The following is a 14,463-nucleotide window of genomic DNA, read 5'->3' as shown; positions in this document are numbered from 1 at the left end:
TACTTCCTGGAGAAAAATGTCTTTAGGTGCCGCTGATAAATTAAAATGTGTCCAAACTGGTGAGGAGGATGGTGCATTGGCCCTCACCTAACAGGCTGAGGGAATAACAATCCCAGACATTCACTGGCTAGTGCTGGGCTCTTGGTCGGGAGCCAGCTGGGCAGGACTGTCCTTTAAGAGTTCCAGGGGGCCCCGGCCCCATCACAATGCACACAGGCCTGGGTGGGGTTCCTGGCTATTTCTGCTTTCGCTCCCTCTCATCGGCCTCTGCCTCAAGTGTCATAAGATGCACAGTCCCATTGCGGTCGCCCTAGCACGCACACAAACCTCCACCCGCGTGTACACGCCCTGGTGCTGCGTGTCTCTGGCCCGGTGCTGTACTCCGTGCGCTGAAATCGCTGGGGCGCACACTTGCTGGACGCACACTTGCTGCGTGCACGGTGCTCAGCTGGGAGGCTCGGAGTTTAATCACACACACAAACAGTGTCCGGCTTCCTGTCCTCATCACACCCCTCCCTCCCCGTTTCCCTTGCCCCTCCCTCTCCCGGGCCCGATCCGCCCGCCCGCTCCCCCTCCCTCGATCCCTCGGGTCCCGGGATGGGGGGGCGGTGAGGCAGGCACAGCCCCCCGCCCCCATGGCCGCCCGTCGGAGCCAGAGGCGGAGGGGGCGCCAGGGGGAGCTGGGCACCGCCCTGCTGGCCCCGTTTGTGCTGGGCCTGGGCCTGGCGCTGGCTTGCCTTGGCCTCCTGCTGGCCGTGGTCAGCCTGGGGAGCCGGGCATCGCTGTCTGCCCAGGTGAGGCCTGGCAGCACACCCCTTCCCTGGGCACATTAGGAGGAGAGACTGCAGAAGAACTTATGGGGGTCGGGTGGGCAGAGGGCCAGGGGACCTGAGGATGGGTGGAGGGCGAGATGTCAGGTGAAGAAGAACAGGGTGATGGCTGCCTCCTTCCCAGCAGGAGCCTTCCCAGGGGGAGCTGTTGGCAGAGGAGGACCAGGAGCTGCTGGTGAGTAGGTGTGGGCACTGTGTGTGGGCTGCGAGGCAGGGGAAGCATGTCAGAGCTGAGGCTGCAGCTGTGCCAGCTGTGAGTGAGGTGTGTGCCCAGTATGTGTGCATGAAGACTCACATGCATGGGTGTGAGTCTGTGTGTGTGTGTGTGGAGGGGGGTGCAGCAGTATAAGTAGGTATGTCTGTGTGTGAGAGAGGGTGACCACCATGTATAAGAAGTTTGTGCCCCAGTTGCCAACTGAATGCAAGTGTTTATTGGCTGTAGGTGAAGTGAGGTTATGAGATATACCATTTTGCCATGGGACATGGATGCTGTTATGTGCAGTGTGTATTGCCTAGGCACACTGACTGAGTGTGGGCATTTGTGTAGTGTATCACTGGAGTGCAGGGGCTGTGCTGTGGAGGGGATGTGAGGGCAGGAAGGTGTGGCTGGTCTCCAGAAAGGGCCTGACCCCACGCTTAATCAGTCCCTAAGACTTCTGTGTCCATTGCTGGCTGGTTGCTCTTCTGACAGGCTCTGATCATCTTTGCTTATATCTTTGGGAGGTCCTAGTTGATGCCTGCCCTTAATTCTCCTAGGAACTGAACCCCCAGACTGAGGAAAGCCAGGGTGTTGTGCCTTTCCTGAAACAACTAGTCCGGCCTCGCAGAAATGGTGAGCTTCCCTCTAAGAATGACAAGAGTGGCCAGTTTAAGGTGGCTTCTGAATTCATTATCAATTTTGTTCATCGTAACAGCCCTGTGAAGTGGGCAGAGCAGAAATCATTATCCTTCAAGAGAAACTGAGGCACAAAGAGTGAAGGGGGATGTTCTGAGTCACACAGCTAAACAATTGAGGCTCAAACTTAGGAATTATAACCTTTGCTCTGAGGCTCCTTTTGTCACATAGACCTGCTTTTCATTAACTCTACCCCAGATATGAAGAGGGGGTAGTCAGGAGTTAGGAGGATCCCTGGAGTCATGATGAGGACCAGGTGGGAGAGTCAGAGGCCTGGGACCCAATTAGCAAAGACACTTATGAATGGGATGTCCACATGACCATGCATCCAGGTTCCCATGGGTTACACCTGTTATCTCAATGTTATTTCCCCTGCTGCACTATAAGAGATAGAACCCAGGGCCTTGCGTATGTTAGGCGAATACTCTACTCCAGAGCTACACCTCCAGCCATTGTGATTATTAATAGCACCCCCTTTTGCTCTCAGAAGCAACCTGATTTGGATGATAATTATATAATCACTCTATTTATGGAAGAAGATGAGGCCTGAGGTTCTGAGGACAGGAGACTAGACAAGACCAAGGACGCCAGGGTCCTGAGAGGAGAGCAGGGCTGCTAAGCGGCTCCTGGGCCTCCAGAGGGATCTACTCTGCTCATCTGTCTTTCCTTGATTCTCAGCACCTAAAGGCCGGAAAGCACGGACTCGCAAAGCAATTGCAGCCCACTATGAAGGTGGGTGATGGGTGAGTCATACTTGGAAGAAAGAGTGACAGAGGGGCAGGGCAGGTCTCAATAACCCCTTCTGTGTCTTACAGTTCACCCACAGCCGGGACAGGATGGAGCACAGGCGGGTGAGACCCAATCCCCATCTCTGAGATCTCCTCTTTCATCCTATAGCACTAGCCTCCTGGGAAAGGGATCCCTCAGATCCTTTGATTTCTCAACCCCTGCCCTTCCTTCAGCCTAAGAATCTGAGGAACCGGTTCATCAAAGTTCTCAGGGTTTGGTTCTCTTTATGACCCATGCCTGGGAACCTGGGAAGACCCTTGCCTTCTCCATAATCCAGGCTGGCTATTCTACCTCCTCAGTGGCCCCAGCTTTCTCTATCAGCCCTCAGTTTTCAAATACCTGGGATTCATTTGTCCCCCAATCCCCTGTATCCCAGGGGTTTTATGCCCTGATCATTGTTCCTCTAAATGTTTCTATTCTCTGCTCTTTTTCCCCATCCCTTCCCCACCTCCCACCTCAGCACTACAACCTCAGAACCTCAAACCCGCTTCTGGCCCCTTCTCCCTTCCTCACCCTCCCATCCCTCCATTCTGCCCCATTTACCCTTCCAAGCTAAGTCCCCTGAAACTTCCATTTCATTATTCCATCACTTCTCTGCTTGGCTTCTGGCCTGCCTCTTAATGGCCTGGTCTCAACCTTATTTCTGAGCACTCCCTATGCATTCGTCATGCTTGTAGTGAGCAGATATGTCTGCATTCCAGTGTACCTTCTTCTGGACTTTGTACATGCTGTTCTCTCACCTGAAATGTCCCTCCATTGGGAAGGCCAGGAGTCAAAACATGAGGACAGGTCCAGTCCAGGATGTTTGCAGCAGAGATGGAGAGAAGTAGATGGATTCAGCATGTGGTTTGAAGATACAAGGAGGGATTGTTTGTAGGTCTGATACAAAGAATAAGAGAAACTGAGGAACCACGAACGACAAATATATTTTAAAATATATTTTGTGTTCTGGGAATGGAACCCAGGGCTTCATGCATGCTAGGCAAAGCCACTACCTCTAAGCTACATTCTCAGTTCTGCAACGGTTATTTTTGAGGGATGGGCATGGGGTAGAGAGGAGAAAGGTTTTTATGTTCTCTTATCCTTCCATACTAATGAATCCATAACCCTGACCAAATGTTATTTTCACAATCAAAAAAAATTTTTTTTTTCCCAGGTACTAGGGATTGAATGTAGGGATGCTCTATTATTAAACTACATCCCCAGCCCTTTTATATTTTTTTTAAATTTTGAGACAGAGTCTTGCTTAGTTGCCCAAGTGGTCCTTGAATTCACAATCTTCCTGTCTCGGCCTCCCAGATAGCTGGGATTACAAGTGTGCACCACTGCACTCAACTTTTGATTTCTCGATTTGTAACTTGGATATCTCTAGAAATGAAAAAGCCACTTGTAAGACAGGGTTTACAAGAAATAAGTTACAAGGGACGAAGTAAGTTGGAATGTGTACATTCTGTCTGATCTTCATAATAGCCCTCAAAGGATGTTCTGGTAACCTCTGTTTAATAATTAACTGAGGTGCTTAATAATAAACAAGTGGATAGGCAATACTAAAGGGAATTTCACAAATAGATGGCTGGACATAGTAGACTAGCTCAGGCTAGGTGAGGAACTATAAAGACAGAAGTATGTGGCTTGAAGATACAAGGAGGGATTGTTTGTGGGTCTCATGGGAGTTGAGTATATACCCACCATCCCAGTGATTCAAGAGGCTGAGACAGGAGGATTGTAAATTTGAGGTTAGTCTCAGCAATTTAGTGAGATCCTGCTTCAAAATAAAAAGTCAAAAGGGCTGGAAATATAACTCAGTGGTAAAGTGCCCCTGGATTAAAAAAAAAAAAAAGGTAATGACCATATGGATGGTATTTAAAGCTACAGAACTGAATAAGACACCCAGGGAAAGAAAGAAGCCCTAAGGCCCCAGGCCATCTGGACATAGGGCGTAGGAGGGAAGCTGGGCTGAGATTTAGAAGCAGACATAGAGGAAGAAACTCAGGGAGGGTGGTGTCCTGTAATCTAAGAGAAGACTCTGATTTAAGAAGGAGGATGTGGCCGGCTGTACAGCAGCAGCTGATGCATCACATGAGATGAGAACAGAGGAATGACTGCTGGGTTTGGTAACATTAAAGACGACTGGTGACCTTGATGACAGAGGTTTTGGTGGTGGAATTAGAATAGAGGCCCATATGGGTTGAGTCAAGAAAATTTAAAAAAAAAAAGAGAGAGATAGTGGCAATCCTTTTTAGAAGTTTCTCTAGGACAAAGAGCAGAGAAATGAACCACTAGGTGCAGGGAAGTGTGCATCAGAAAAATTTAGTCCTTTTAAGCAATACTATATTCCTCTTGAGTGCGTTTTGGACTATGACTAGCTCTCATGTATTTGATTCTGTCTGATCTTCAATAATAGCTCTAAAAGAAGGATGTTCTGGTAACCTCTGTTTAAAGATGGAGATTATACAGCTTGTCCAAGGTCACAATGATATTAGGAAGAAGCAGGCTGTGAAGCCAGCTAGAGTGTGCTCATAAGCTGGAAATGGTGCATATGAGAGGTACACTTGCTGGGGTGGGGTTGGGGATCCTGCAGGGGCAATGTCCAAGAGACATTGGGAGGGTATGGTTTCCATCAGGAAGAGAGGACACATCTTCCATCCTCACAAGGGGGTCTAAGGAGTCTGAGAGAACAGGTAGGTTTATAGATTTTGTTGGTATGGGGGGTGAGAGAGCCCTTGTCTGAGGACTTCTAGGTCCTCCAGAGAACTAGGGAGATAGGGACAGGGGGTTTGAGGAGAGACGGTATCAAATCATTGTCTTTGGGAAAATGAAAGCCTGCTTGGTGGGGGCAAGTGGATGGCCAGGCAGCACAGAATATCCATTTGAAGTTTTTGTGTGACCATAGTTTCAAACACACTCTGCCCTTTGGTTACAACCAGCCTTTGCTCAAGCTGGTTCCATAGCTGGGATTCCTTCCCTCCTTTTCTCCTCTCCCTCTTCTTCACGGCCCAGCCAGCCCTCCACCTCTCAGTATAGTTCACTTATTTTGGCAGTTACCCAAGACATTCATTTTTTTTTTTTTTTTAAAGAGAGAGAGAGAGGAGAGAAAGAATTTTAATATTTATTTTTTGAGGTTTTCGGCGGACACAACATCTTTGTTGGTATGTGGTGCTGAGGATCGAACCCGGGCCACACGCATGCCAGGCGAGCGCGCTACCGCTTGAGCCACATCCCCAGCCCCAGACATTCATTCATTGACTGAACACACACGCACTAAGAACCTGCTATTTGCTAGGGACCAGCCTAGGTGACCCTAGCAAATCACACCCACATCTGTGCTCAAGAAGTCACTGTCTAGGACAGGAGACAGAATATAAATATGTAATTACATATTTGTCCATGTGACAAGGACAACACTCAGAGTAGACAAAGATCCATGGCAGGATAGAGGAAGACAAAACAACTTCAGAATGGACCCAGGGACTCCTTCCCTATGACAGTGAGGCATCACTGGGCTTTGAAACCTGAGTGTAAGGTGGCCAAGGGATCAGGGTGTGGCAGGTAAAGGAATCACCATGTGAAAGCCTGGAGTTTGCCAAGGGTCTGACAGGCTGGGGGCTGTGAGAAGTTCAGTGTGGCTGAAGCAGAAAGTGCTAGAGAACAGGGTGGGTTATGAGGCTGAGGAAGACGAAGCCGGGTCCCAAAGGAGTTTGGAAGTCATTCTCAGGTAGGCCATTGAAAGTAATGTGAAGTGGGAGGGTGCAAGAAGGCGGGAGAGTTGTGCTGTGATCAGCTAAGGCCTCATGTCCGTGAGGGGATGGCAGATTCACTCAATTGTCCATTTAATACAAGAAAATGGAAGCTGAACAGCCAAAGGAAACCTTCCCCAACACGGAAACTAATGGTGAATTTGCGTGAAGCAGTATTCTGGAAAGTTTTTCTAAGAATAGTGAAGAACTGAAGGGTCCTGCATCTTTTTTTTTTTTTTTTTATCTGCTTCTGTATAAGCAACATTCCTCTGCTTCATAGGTGTTCTGCATTTGAGGCTTAGTGAATCTTTGCTGTTCACCAGGTGTAATGTTTTAGTTTCTTACAAACAGGGCTGGTGGGGGGAAAGGCATACAAAACTAACATTGAAATTTTGAAACAGCACAGAGTGAGTGAATTTTATTTTTTGTTCATTGTTGATGGTTAAAAAAAAATACCCCCCATGTTTAAAAAAAGAAAGAAAGGTAATATGAAGGGACTGGGGTTGTGGCTCAGTGGTAGAGCACTTGCCTTAGCATGTATGAGGCACTAGGTTTGATCCTCAGCACCACATGTAAATAAATAAAAAATAAAGATACATCAATAACTAAAAAATATTTTAAAAAGAAAGAAAGGTAATGTGAAGCCAGGCACCATGGAGCATGCCTGTAATCCCCAGAGGCCAACTTCAACAACTTAATGAATCCCTGCCTCCAAACAAAATTTTCAGAAAGGGCTGTGGCTGTGGCTCAGTGGTCAGTGGAGTGCTCACCTAGCATGTGTTAGGCACTGGGTTTGGTCCTCAGCATCACATAAAAGATAAATAAAATAGAGGTATTGTGTCTATCTACAACTAAAAAAAAAGAAAAGAAAGAAAAAGAAAGGGTCAAGGATGTAGTTCAGTTCTAGAGCACTTGATTTATGGGCAGCCCTGGGTTTTATCACCCCATTATTGCAGAAAAAAAAAAAGATAATCGCCCTTGCTCTCATGGGGTAATCAGATTCCAAACAAACACATGAATGAATATTGAATAAATGAGATATATTCTCTTGTTGATGACTGCTAGGAAAGAAAGAGAAGAGGGAAGAGATTAATGGAGGCAAGGATGGGGCTGACTTTTTTTTTTTTTTTTTTTTTTTTTTTGGATACTGGGGATTGAATCCAGAGGCCATTTACCACTGAGCTACATCACCAGCCCTTTTTATTTTCCTTTTGAGGCAGGGTCTTACTAAGTTGCTTAGGGCCTTGAATATGTGATCCTTCTGCCTCAGCCTCCCAATTTGCTGGGGTTGCAGGTGTGCATCACCATACCCAGCAGGGCTGATTTTTAAAAACTGGGTGACCCAGAAGGCAGAGGTGCCAGCCAGGGAAGAATCCTGGGAAGAGGGAAGAAGCCCTGCAGGGAGGGAGAATGAGCTTGGTGCCTGGAAGGAACAGGATGAAGGCCAGATGGTGGGAGGGAGTGATTAGAGAGGAGTGTGAGATTAGATTGGGGAAACAGCAAGCTTGGGCTGGGTTGGTGACTTGGAAACCACCTGATACTCCATTATTATTTCTTTAGCAATTTGCAATTACCCTAGCCCTAGGGGTTTCTTTTTTTCCTTTGTTTGTTTCTGTGGTGCTGGAGATGATACTCAGAGCCTTGCCCATTCTAGGCAAATGCCCTGTGACTGAACTACATCCCTAAACCCTCTAGAGTTTTAGTGGGTTTTTTTGGTACGGGGATTGAACTCAGGGACACTCGACCACTGAGTCACCTCCCCAGCCCTATTTTCTATTTTATTTAGAGACAGGATCTCACTGAGTTGCTAGCACCTCGCCATTGCTGAGGCTGGCTTTGAACTTGTGATCGTCTTGCCTCAGCCTCCCAATAGAGTTTGTTTTTTGATAATAGATTTTTTGAGATATAATGCATATCTCATATAATTCACCCATTTAAAATGTATAACCTAATGTTTTTTTTTTTCTTTTTTCTGTTTGTTTTTGTTTTTGGTACTGGGGACAGAATCAAAAACCCATGCTAGGAAAGAACTGTATCCTCTTAGCTACACCCCTAACCCAACCCAATAGTTTTTTAGTATATTCACAGAATTGTGCAACCATCAATCATCACAGTGATTTTAGGATATTTTGTTCACCTCCACAAGAGGCCCCTTAGACATTACCTCCTATTATCATTCCCTAGCCTTAAGCAACCAATAATCGACTTTCTATCTCTCTAGATTCGTCTGTTATGGACACTTCCTATAAATGGGATCAAAAAATATGTGGTCCTTTTGGGACTGGCTTCTTTCACTTAGCACAATGTTTTCAATGTTCAGCCACATGATAGCATACACCAATATTTTATTCCTTTTATGGTTGAATAATATTCCATTGTATGAATAAACCACATTTTATTCATAGAGGTTATGAACATTGGGATGTCATTTTTTCTTTTTAATTATAATGATTCAAGTAATGTATGTACACATATTCAACATAAAAGAGGCAAACAATGTAGACACGAGTAAAGAAAATGCAAAAGCCCTCATTTTTCCTTAAATCCTACTCTGCTCCCCAGAAACAATCGGGTGACAATTTTGTCCTGAATCTTCCTGGTCATATATGTTAGATTTCTTCACGCAATGTCCATTTTTACTTTGGGCTGCATAGGTCATGGCTCCTCCCATACCTTGGGCAGTTGATCTCTCTTCTGGATTAAGGTGGGACCCAAATGTTTATTAGCTTAATGGATCCTTGGGGAATGTGTGGGAGTCCTGTAAAGGGACTTTTCCTTATCTCTGAACATCCATGTTCAGGTGTGGATGGGACAGTGAGTGGCTGGGAGGAAGCCAAAATCAACAGCTCCAACCCTCTGCGCTATGACCGTCAGATTGGGGAATTTAGAGTCACCAGGGCTGGGCTCTACTACCTATACTGTCAGGTAAGACCCACCTGGCTACATGGGTAAAGGAGAAACTGAGGGGAGAAGGGCTTGGTTTGCGGGGGAACAAAGAGGTCAAGATCAAGGATGGGGAGGGAGAGTTTGGGGTTTTGGAAAAATGGGATACTTGGGTCTCTAAGGATATTTGAAACTGAGGCGAGGGCAAGCAGAGGCCTAGACTCTGCCTGCCCTCTCCCACCCCAGGTGCACTTTGATGAGGGGAAGGCTGTCTACCTGAAGCTGGACTTGCTGGTGGATGACGTGCTGGCCCTGCGCTGCCTAGAGGAGTTCTCTGCCACAGCAACGAGTTCCCTTGGGCCCCAGCTTCATCTCTGCCAGGTGTCTGGGCTATTGCCCCTGCGGTCAGGGTCTTCCCTGCGGATCCGCACTCTACCCTGGGCCCATCTCAAGGCTGCCCCCTTCCTCACCTACTTTGGACTCTTCCAGGTTCACTGAGGGGCCCTGCAAATTTTCCAGCTGTCAGCTCCCATGCAGCTCTCAGTGCCCAGTCCCTTCTGCCCCACCTAAGCTCCAGACCTGCCTTTCCCTCCATAGGCTGCCAGGGCTTGTTCACTTTATCCCTCATAAACATTCCCATTCCTCTCTTACAACACCCCTCCCCGCTCTTCACCTCACTAGCTCCCAAAGCCCTTATCTTTTCACACTCCCATTCCCATTCATCCCTTGATTCCCCCCTAGCCACAGCCCCCCCCAGGACACTGTGTTTTCTGGCAAGGATGGGCAAGGAGGGGTCCAGAAGACCCTGCTTTCAGGCACTAATAGAGGCTGGACCTGGTGGCAGGAAGCAAAAAAACCTGGGATTAGGCCAGGAGTTCCCAAATGTGAGGGGTAAGAGCCCAAGACAAGCTCCTCCCTTGATAATTCCCTGTGGATTTTGAAAACAGATATTATTTTTATTATTATTGTAACAAAATATTGATAAGTGGATATTAAAGAGAACAAGTCATGGTCTCTCTCTTTACTGGGACCCATGGTAGTGGAGAGTCATGGGGAGGGAGTCTGAGCACTGGGGAGCAGGGACCTGCATACCTCCAGCCCACAGTTGTCAGAAGAAAGCAGAAATGTGCACTGCTCAAGAAAAAAACCTGTCCTCTGCTCAGGTATTGCAGAAGCAGCCTCATTTCCCTAGGAGGCGGACTTCCTCCTGCGGGGGAATCCCTGGCAGGGAGGAGCAGGGGCCCTTCCTCTTGGCGGCCTTGGGACATACAGCAGGTGCTGGCACATGCCCTGGCTGGGAGATGGGGTGGGAGCTGGCTTGGAGGGGTCTCTGAATCCATAGATGGGATGCCGGGGACCAGGCACAAGAAAACATGGGCTCCTGGGGTCCTGGGGAGGAGTCCTGCAGTGGCTGGGGGCTTAGGGCCGCTTCTTTGTCTCTATCCAGAGCCTTATGTAAGAGCTTTTCTTGGGAAACAGGAAGTCCTGCTTGCCAAGTTCAGCACAGGGAGTAGTGCAGGCCTTATTCCAACACACCCGGCCCGGCCTTAACCCCAGCACCCAGCCAGTTTCTTATTCCTGGTTCTCTTCTCCAGCGACTCCCACCTCCTTTTCTCACCTTCAGTTGTCCCTAGAAAACTTCACCAGTGGTCTCTCCCATGCCTGAGCCAGAGGGTCTTCTGTCCTCATCCCCTGGTCCTCAACACTGCCCAGCTTGTCCCCCATCCTGCGCCTGGCACCATGCCCCATGGCCAGCCAGCCTTCCCTCCCCCAACACTGGGGCCGCCCCTGGGTTCCTGAGCTCTGGCCGCTCCTCCTGGGTGTCACTGGTAGCCCCGTCCTTCCTAGAGAGACTGGCACCAAATTCTCCTGAGGCTGGGGGCAGGGTCTCAAGAAGACACTAGCCCTAGAGAGGGGTGCCAGGAGCACCTAGAGTACCCCTAGCTTGCTCTCCTCCTCCCTCCTTTTTATTCTCAAGTTCCTTTTTATTTCTCCCTTGCGTAACACCCTCTTCCCTTCTGCACCACTGCCTGTACCCCCACCCTCCCTGCCACCTCCTTGCCCCTCCATTCCTGAAGGCACAGCTGTTAGCAGGGTCCTGGGCTCATGCCAGCCTCGTCTCCTTTCTTGCTAGCCCCCAAAGGGCCCTCGGGCGACATGGGGGGCCCAGTCCGAGAGCCGGCACTCTCGGTTGCACTCTGGTTGAGCTGGGGGGCAGCTCTGGGGGCTGTGGCTTGTGCCATTGCTCTGCTGACCCAACAAACAGAGCTGCAAAGCCTAAGGAGGGAGGTGAGCCGGCTACAGAGAAACGGAGGTCCCTCACAGAAGGAAGAAGGGTATCCCTGGCACAGCCTCCGAGAGCAGGTGAGTGAGGGGAAATGAGAGTCCGGGAGAGAAGACTGGGTGTCGGGGGTCTCTAGGTCTCTGAGCTATGGTCTGCAAAGTTTCAAATAGGTGTAAGAGAGGGTCCCAGGTTTGGAAGTCAAGGGAGCGGCCATTCCAGAAAAAGAAACTGTTAAAGATTAATGCTTCTTGTACCTAACAGATCCTGGAGGGCAGCCAGCACCAAGACGCAGGGTGCTGGGAAAAGGTGCATGAGGGATTTGAAGCATTCCTAGTTTGGAGGAAAACTGAGAAGGAAGGCTGTCTGGGGTCCTTGCATCTTAGTCTTACCTTGACCCTCTTTCTATAAGCAGAGCCCTGAAGCCCTGGAAACCTGGGCCAGTGGGGAGAGATCTCGGAGAAGGAGAGCAGTGCTTACCCAGAAGCGGAAGAGTGAGCCCTGGGCACAGCAGGGGTGGGAGGTGATCTTGTAATGTGGGGATCAGATATATATATATATATATATATATATATAAAATATAATATAATATATATATTTAACCTGAGCTAAGTGAGGGTGGAGGGCAGACATCAGGGCACCTGAGGTAGACAATCCAACTGAGATTTCCTCCTTCTCTTCTCAGAGAGGCATTCAGTTCTGCATCTTGTTCCCATTAACATCACCTCCAAGGGTGAGCATTATTTTAAATAATGACTTTGGGGAGGGGCACAAGCAAGGAATTTTGGGGCTGGTATCTGGGCCCAAGAGAATCTTAAGAGGTGAAAAGATGAGAGATGATAAATGTCTAGGGTGTAAAGAAATCCTGACAGCCACACTCCTCACCTTCAGAGGACTCTGATGTGACAGAGGTGATGTGGCAACCAGCCCTTAGGCGTGGGAGAGGCCTGGAGGCCCAAGGATACGTTGTCCGAGTCTGGGACGCTGGAGTTTATCTGCTGTATAGCCAGGTAACTCCAGGCATACCCTGAACTCCACATGGGGGCCTGGAGGCTATCTCTTTACTCTTCTCCCAGAGCCTGTATGCCCCATACTGAGGGTTCCTGATCCCTCTGTTCATACCAATCTTGGGAGGCCCTTATTCATTTCCTAGCTCCTGTGAGGGCTCCAAAGCTGTCTCAGAATGGTCATACCATCCTGGTTTTCTTCAACATCTTCTCTCTTCCCTGCCAGGTCCTGTTTCATGATGTGACTTTCACCATGGGTCAGGTGGTGTCTCGGGAGGGCCAGGGAAGACAGGAAATTCTATTCCGATGTATATGCAGTATGCCTTCGGACCCTGACCGGGCCTACAATAGCTGCTATAGTGCAGGTGAGAATCATATAAGCAGTGGAAGTCGGATGTGAGCAGAGGACATGGCTGAACTAGACGGTGGAAGCCTGGGTGTAGAGGTAGATTTGAGGAATGAAGGACAGAATGCCTAGGTCCTTAGAGGAAGCACAGAAAAGGTGGAGCTGGAGAAGGCAGGGTGAAACATCAGAGTATGTGGATGGCTGTGCTTCATTGAGCATCTGTTTTCTCCTTTTCTCAGGTGTCTTCCATTTACACCAAGGGGATATTCTCAGTGTCCTAATTCCCCGGGCAAAGGCGAAACTTAGTCTCTCTCCACATGGAACCTTCCTAGGGTTTGTGAAACTATGATTGTTACAAAAGGTGCTTCTGAAATGGGAAGACCAGTGGGGATACACATTGGAGACAGCCAAGAGCTGGCTAGACAAAAGATGGGGAATGGGCAGAAACAGAAGCCTCTACTTGGGTCTGACTTCATCACTCAGTCCACTCATTCTTCACTCCCAATCCTAGATTTTGACTTAACGGATATTAAAGAGGCAGAATATCTTGCTCTCATCTCCCATCCGCCCCAAATTCTTGTGTGTGTGTATGTGTGTGTGTGTGTGTGTGTGTGTGTGTGTAGGGGGGGTTGGGAGGTGGATGCCAGGCATTTTCCAGACGTGCTGTGGGTCCTCTGGAATGCATCCAGAACAACACTACCATCTAGCGGCAGTTTGAGGGAATCATTCTGCCTGCTGGCACAGTCCACTAAGCCTCTCTCATCTAGGGAAAAATCTCAGTTCCTAATGCCACACCCCTCTTCAGGTACCCTCTGAAGAAACTGTATCTATTGGGCCCCATATTCCGTCACTATTTCCAGAGATGTTATCTATTATGCGTCCGTCTGTAGGGCGTGCCCGATGACGAAGGTCCTTTTGCGACCACATTACTCTTAGGGTCCCAAGTTTTTTGTTTGGTACTGGGGACTGAACCCAGAGGCGCTTTACCACTGAGCGACATGCCCAGCTCATTTCCATTTTGAAAGAGTATTGCTAAGTGGCTAGGGCCTCCCTAACTTGCTAAGGCTAACCTCGAACTTGTGAGCCTCCTGCCTCAGCCTCTCCAGCCGCTAGGACTACAGGCGTGCGCCACCGCGCCCAATCGGGTCCCAAGTTATTCCTTTAATACTCTCCATTCCCCTAGCGTGGCAGGTTAGACTGGTGGTCAGATGATCCTTGGATGTGTCGTACGCACTGGCTGGTGTTCACCTCATTCTTTTGAGCTCTTTTTGCTCGACAATCGCTAAGTAAAATAAAAGAATTAAGTCCCCTAGTATTTCGCCTCAAGTCGCTCCCTGTATCAGGACCTCCCTGCCCTGCTGCCTCTGCCCTGACGCGCCCCACTGGACAAGAGTCTAGGGTCCCCCAGGCTCAGGCCCACCAGCGCCGAACGCAGAAGGGTGTGAATCGAGACACAACACGCAGGCGCAAACAGCGGAGCTGTGGGGACGGCACGCGCGGCCAGGTAGGGAGGTGTGCGCAGGCGCAGCCTGGCGTAGAGCTCGGGGGCGGGACGCTCCCGTGGCGTCTACGTTCTCCGGTAGGCGGGACTGGGCGCGTGGAGGCGGGACTGGGCGCGTGGTGGCCGCGCCGGCGCCGTTCGCCGGGTGTGACGTACTAATTGTGCGCCGCCAGCGCCGGTGGGCCTGGGGCTCG

The 14,463-nt window shown here is 49.2% G+C and overlaps 2 protein-coding genes across 4 annotated transcripts; both read left to right on the top strand.

Annotated features, from left to right (window-relative positions):
* Positions 1-526: 526 nt before the first annotated feature.
* TNFSF12 (TNF superfamily member 12) lies at positions 527-10,144 on the top strand. Its single transcript, XM_081272435.1, has 7 exons — positions 527-794; positions 958-1,005; positions 1,587-1,662; positions 2,404-2,457; positions 2,541-2,576; positions 9,052-9,176; positions 9,381-10,144. Exons 1-7 carry the CDS (start codon positions 636-638, stop codon positions 9,630-9,632), a joined length of 750 nt encoding a protein of 249 aa, XP_081128561.1. The 5' UTR covers positions 527-635; the 3' UTR covers positions 9,633-10,144.
* Positions 10,145-10,183: 39 nt separating this feature from the next.
* LOC308636734 (tumor necrosis factor ligand superfamily member 13) lies at positions 10,184-14,347 on the top strand. 3 transcript variants are annotated; one of them, XM_081272434.1, is made up of 7 exons: positions 10,280-11,498; positions 11,831-11,909; positions 12,101-12,148; positions 12,307-12,425; positions 12,649-12,787; positions 13,008-13,101; positions 14,082-14,347. In XM_081272434.1, exons 1-7 carry the CDS (start codon positions 11,241-11,243, stop codon positions 14,164-14,166), a joined length of 822 nt encoding a protein of 273 aa, XP_081128560.1. In that variant the 5' UTR covers positions 10,280-11,240; the 3' UTR covers positions 14,167-14,347. The 3 variants fall into 3 exon arrangements, 2 of the variants coding, with proteins under 2 accessions (XP_081128560.1, XP_081128559.1); XR_014019470.1 differs by lacking the exons at positions 12,307-12,425; positions 14,082-14,347 and having other exon boundaries at positions 10,184-10,409; positions 11,269-11,498; positions 13,008-13,100; XM_081272433.1 differs by lacking the exon at positions 14,082-14,347 and having other exon boundaries at positions 11,269-11,498; positions 13,008-13,329.
* Positions 14,348-14,463: the final 116 nt, after the last annotated feature.

This window comes from Spermophilus citellus, assembly GCF_964194105.1.
Source record: "Spermophilus citellus genome assembly, chromosome: 17".
In the NCBI taxonomy this organism is placed as follows: Eukaryota; Metazoa; Chordata; class Mammalia; order Rodentia; family Sciuridae; genus Spermophilus; species Spermophilus citellus.
Note: the sequence above shows the minus strand (reverse complement) of the source record. Positions and strands in the feature narration are given on the sequence as shown.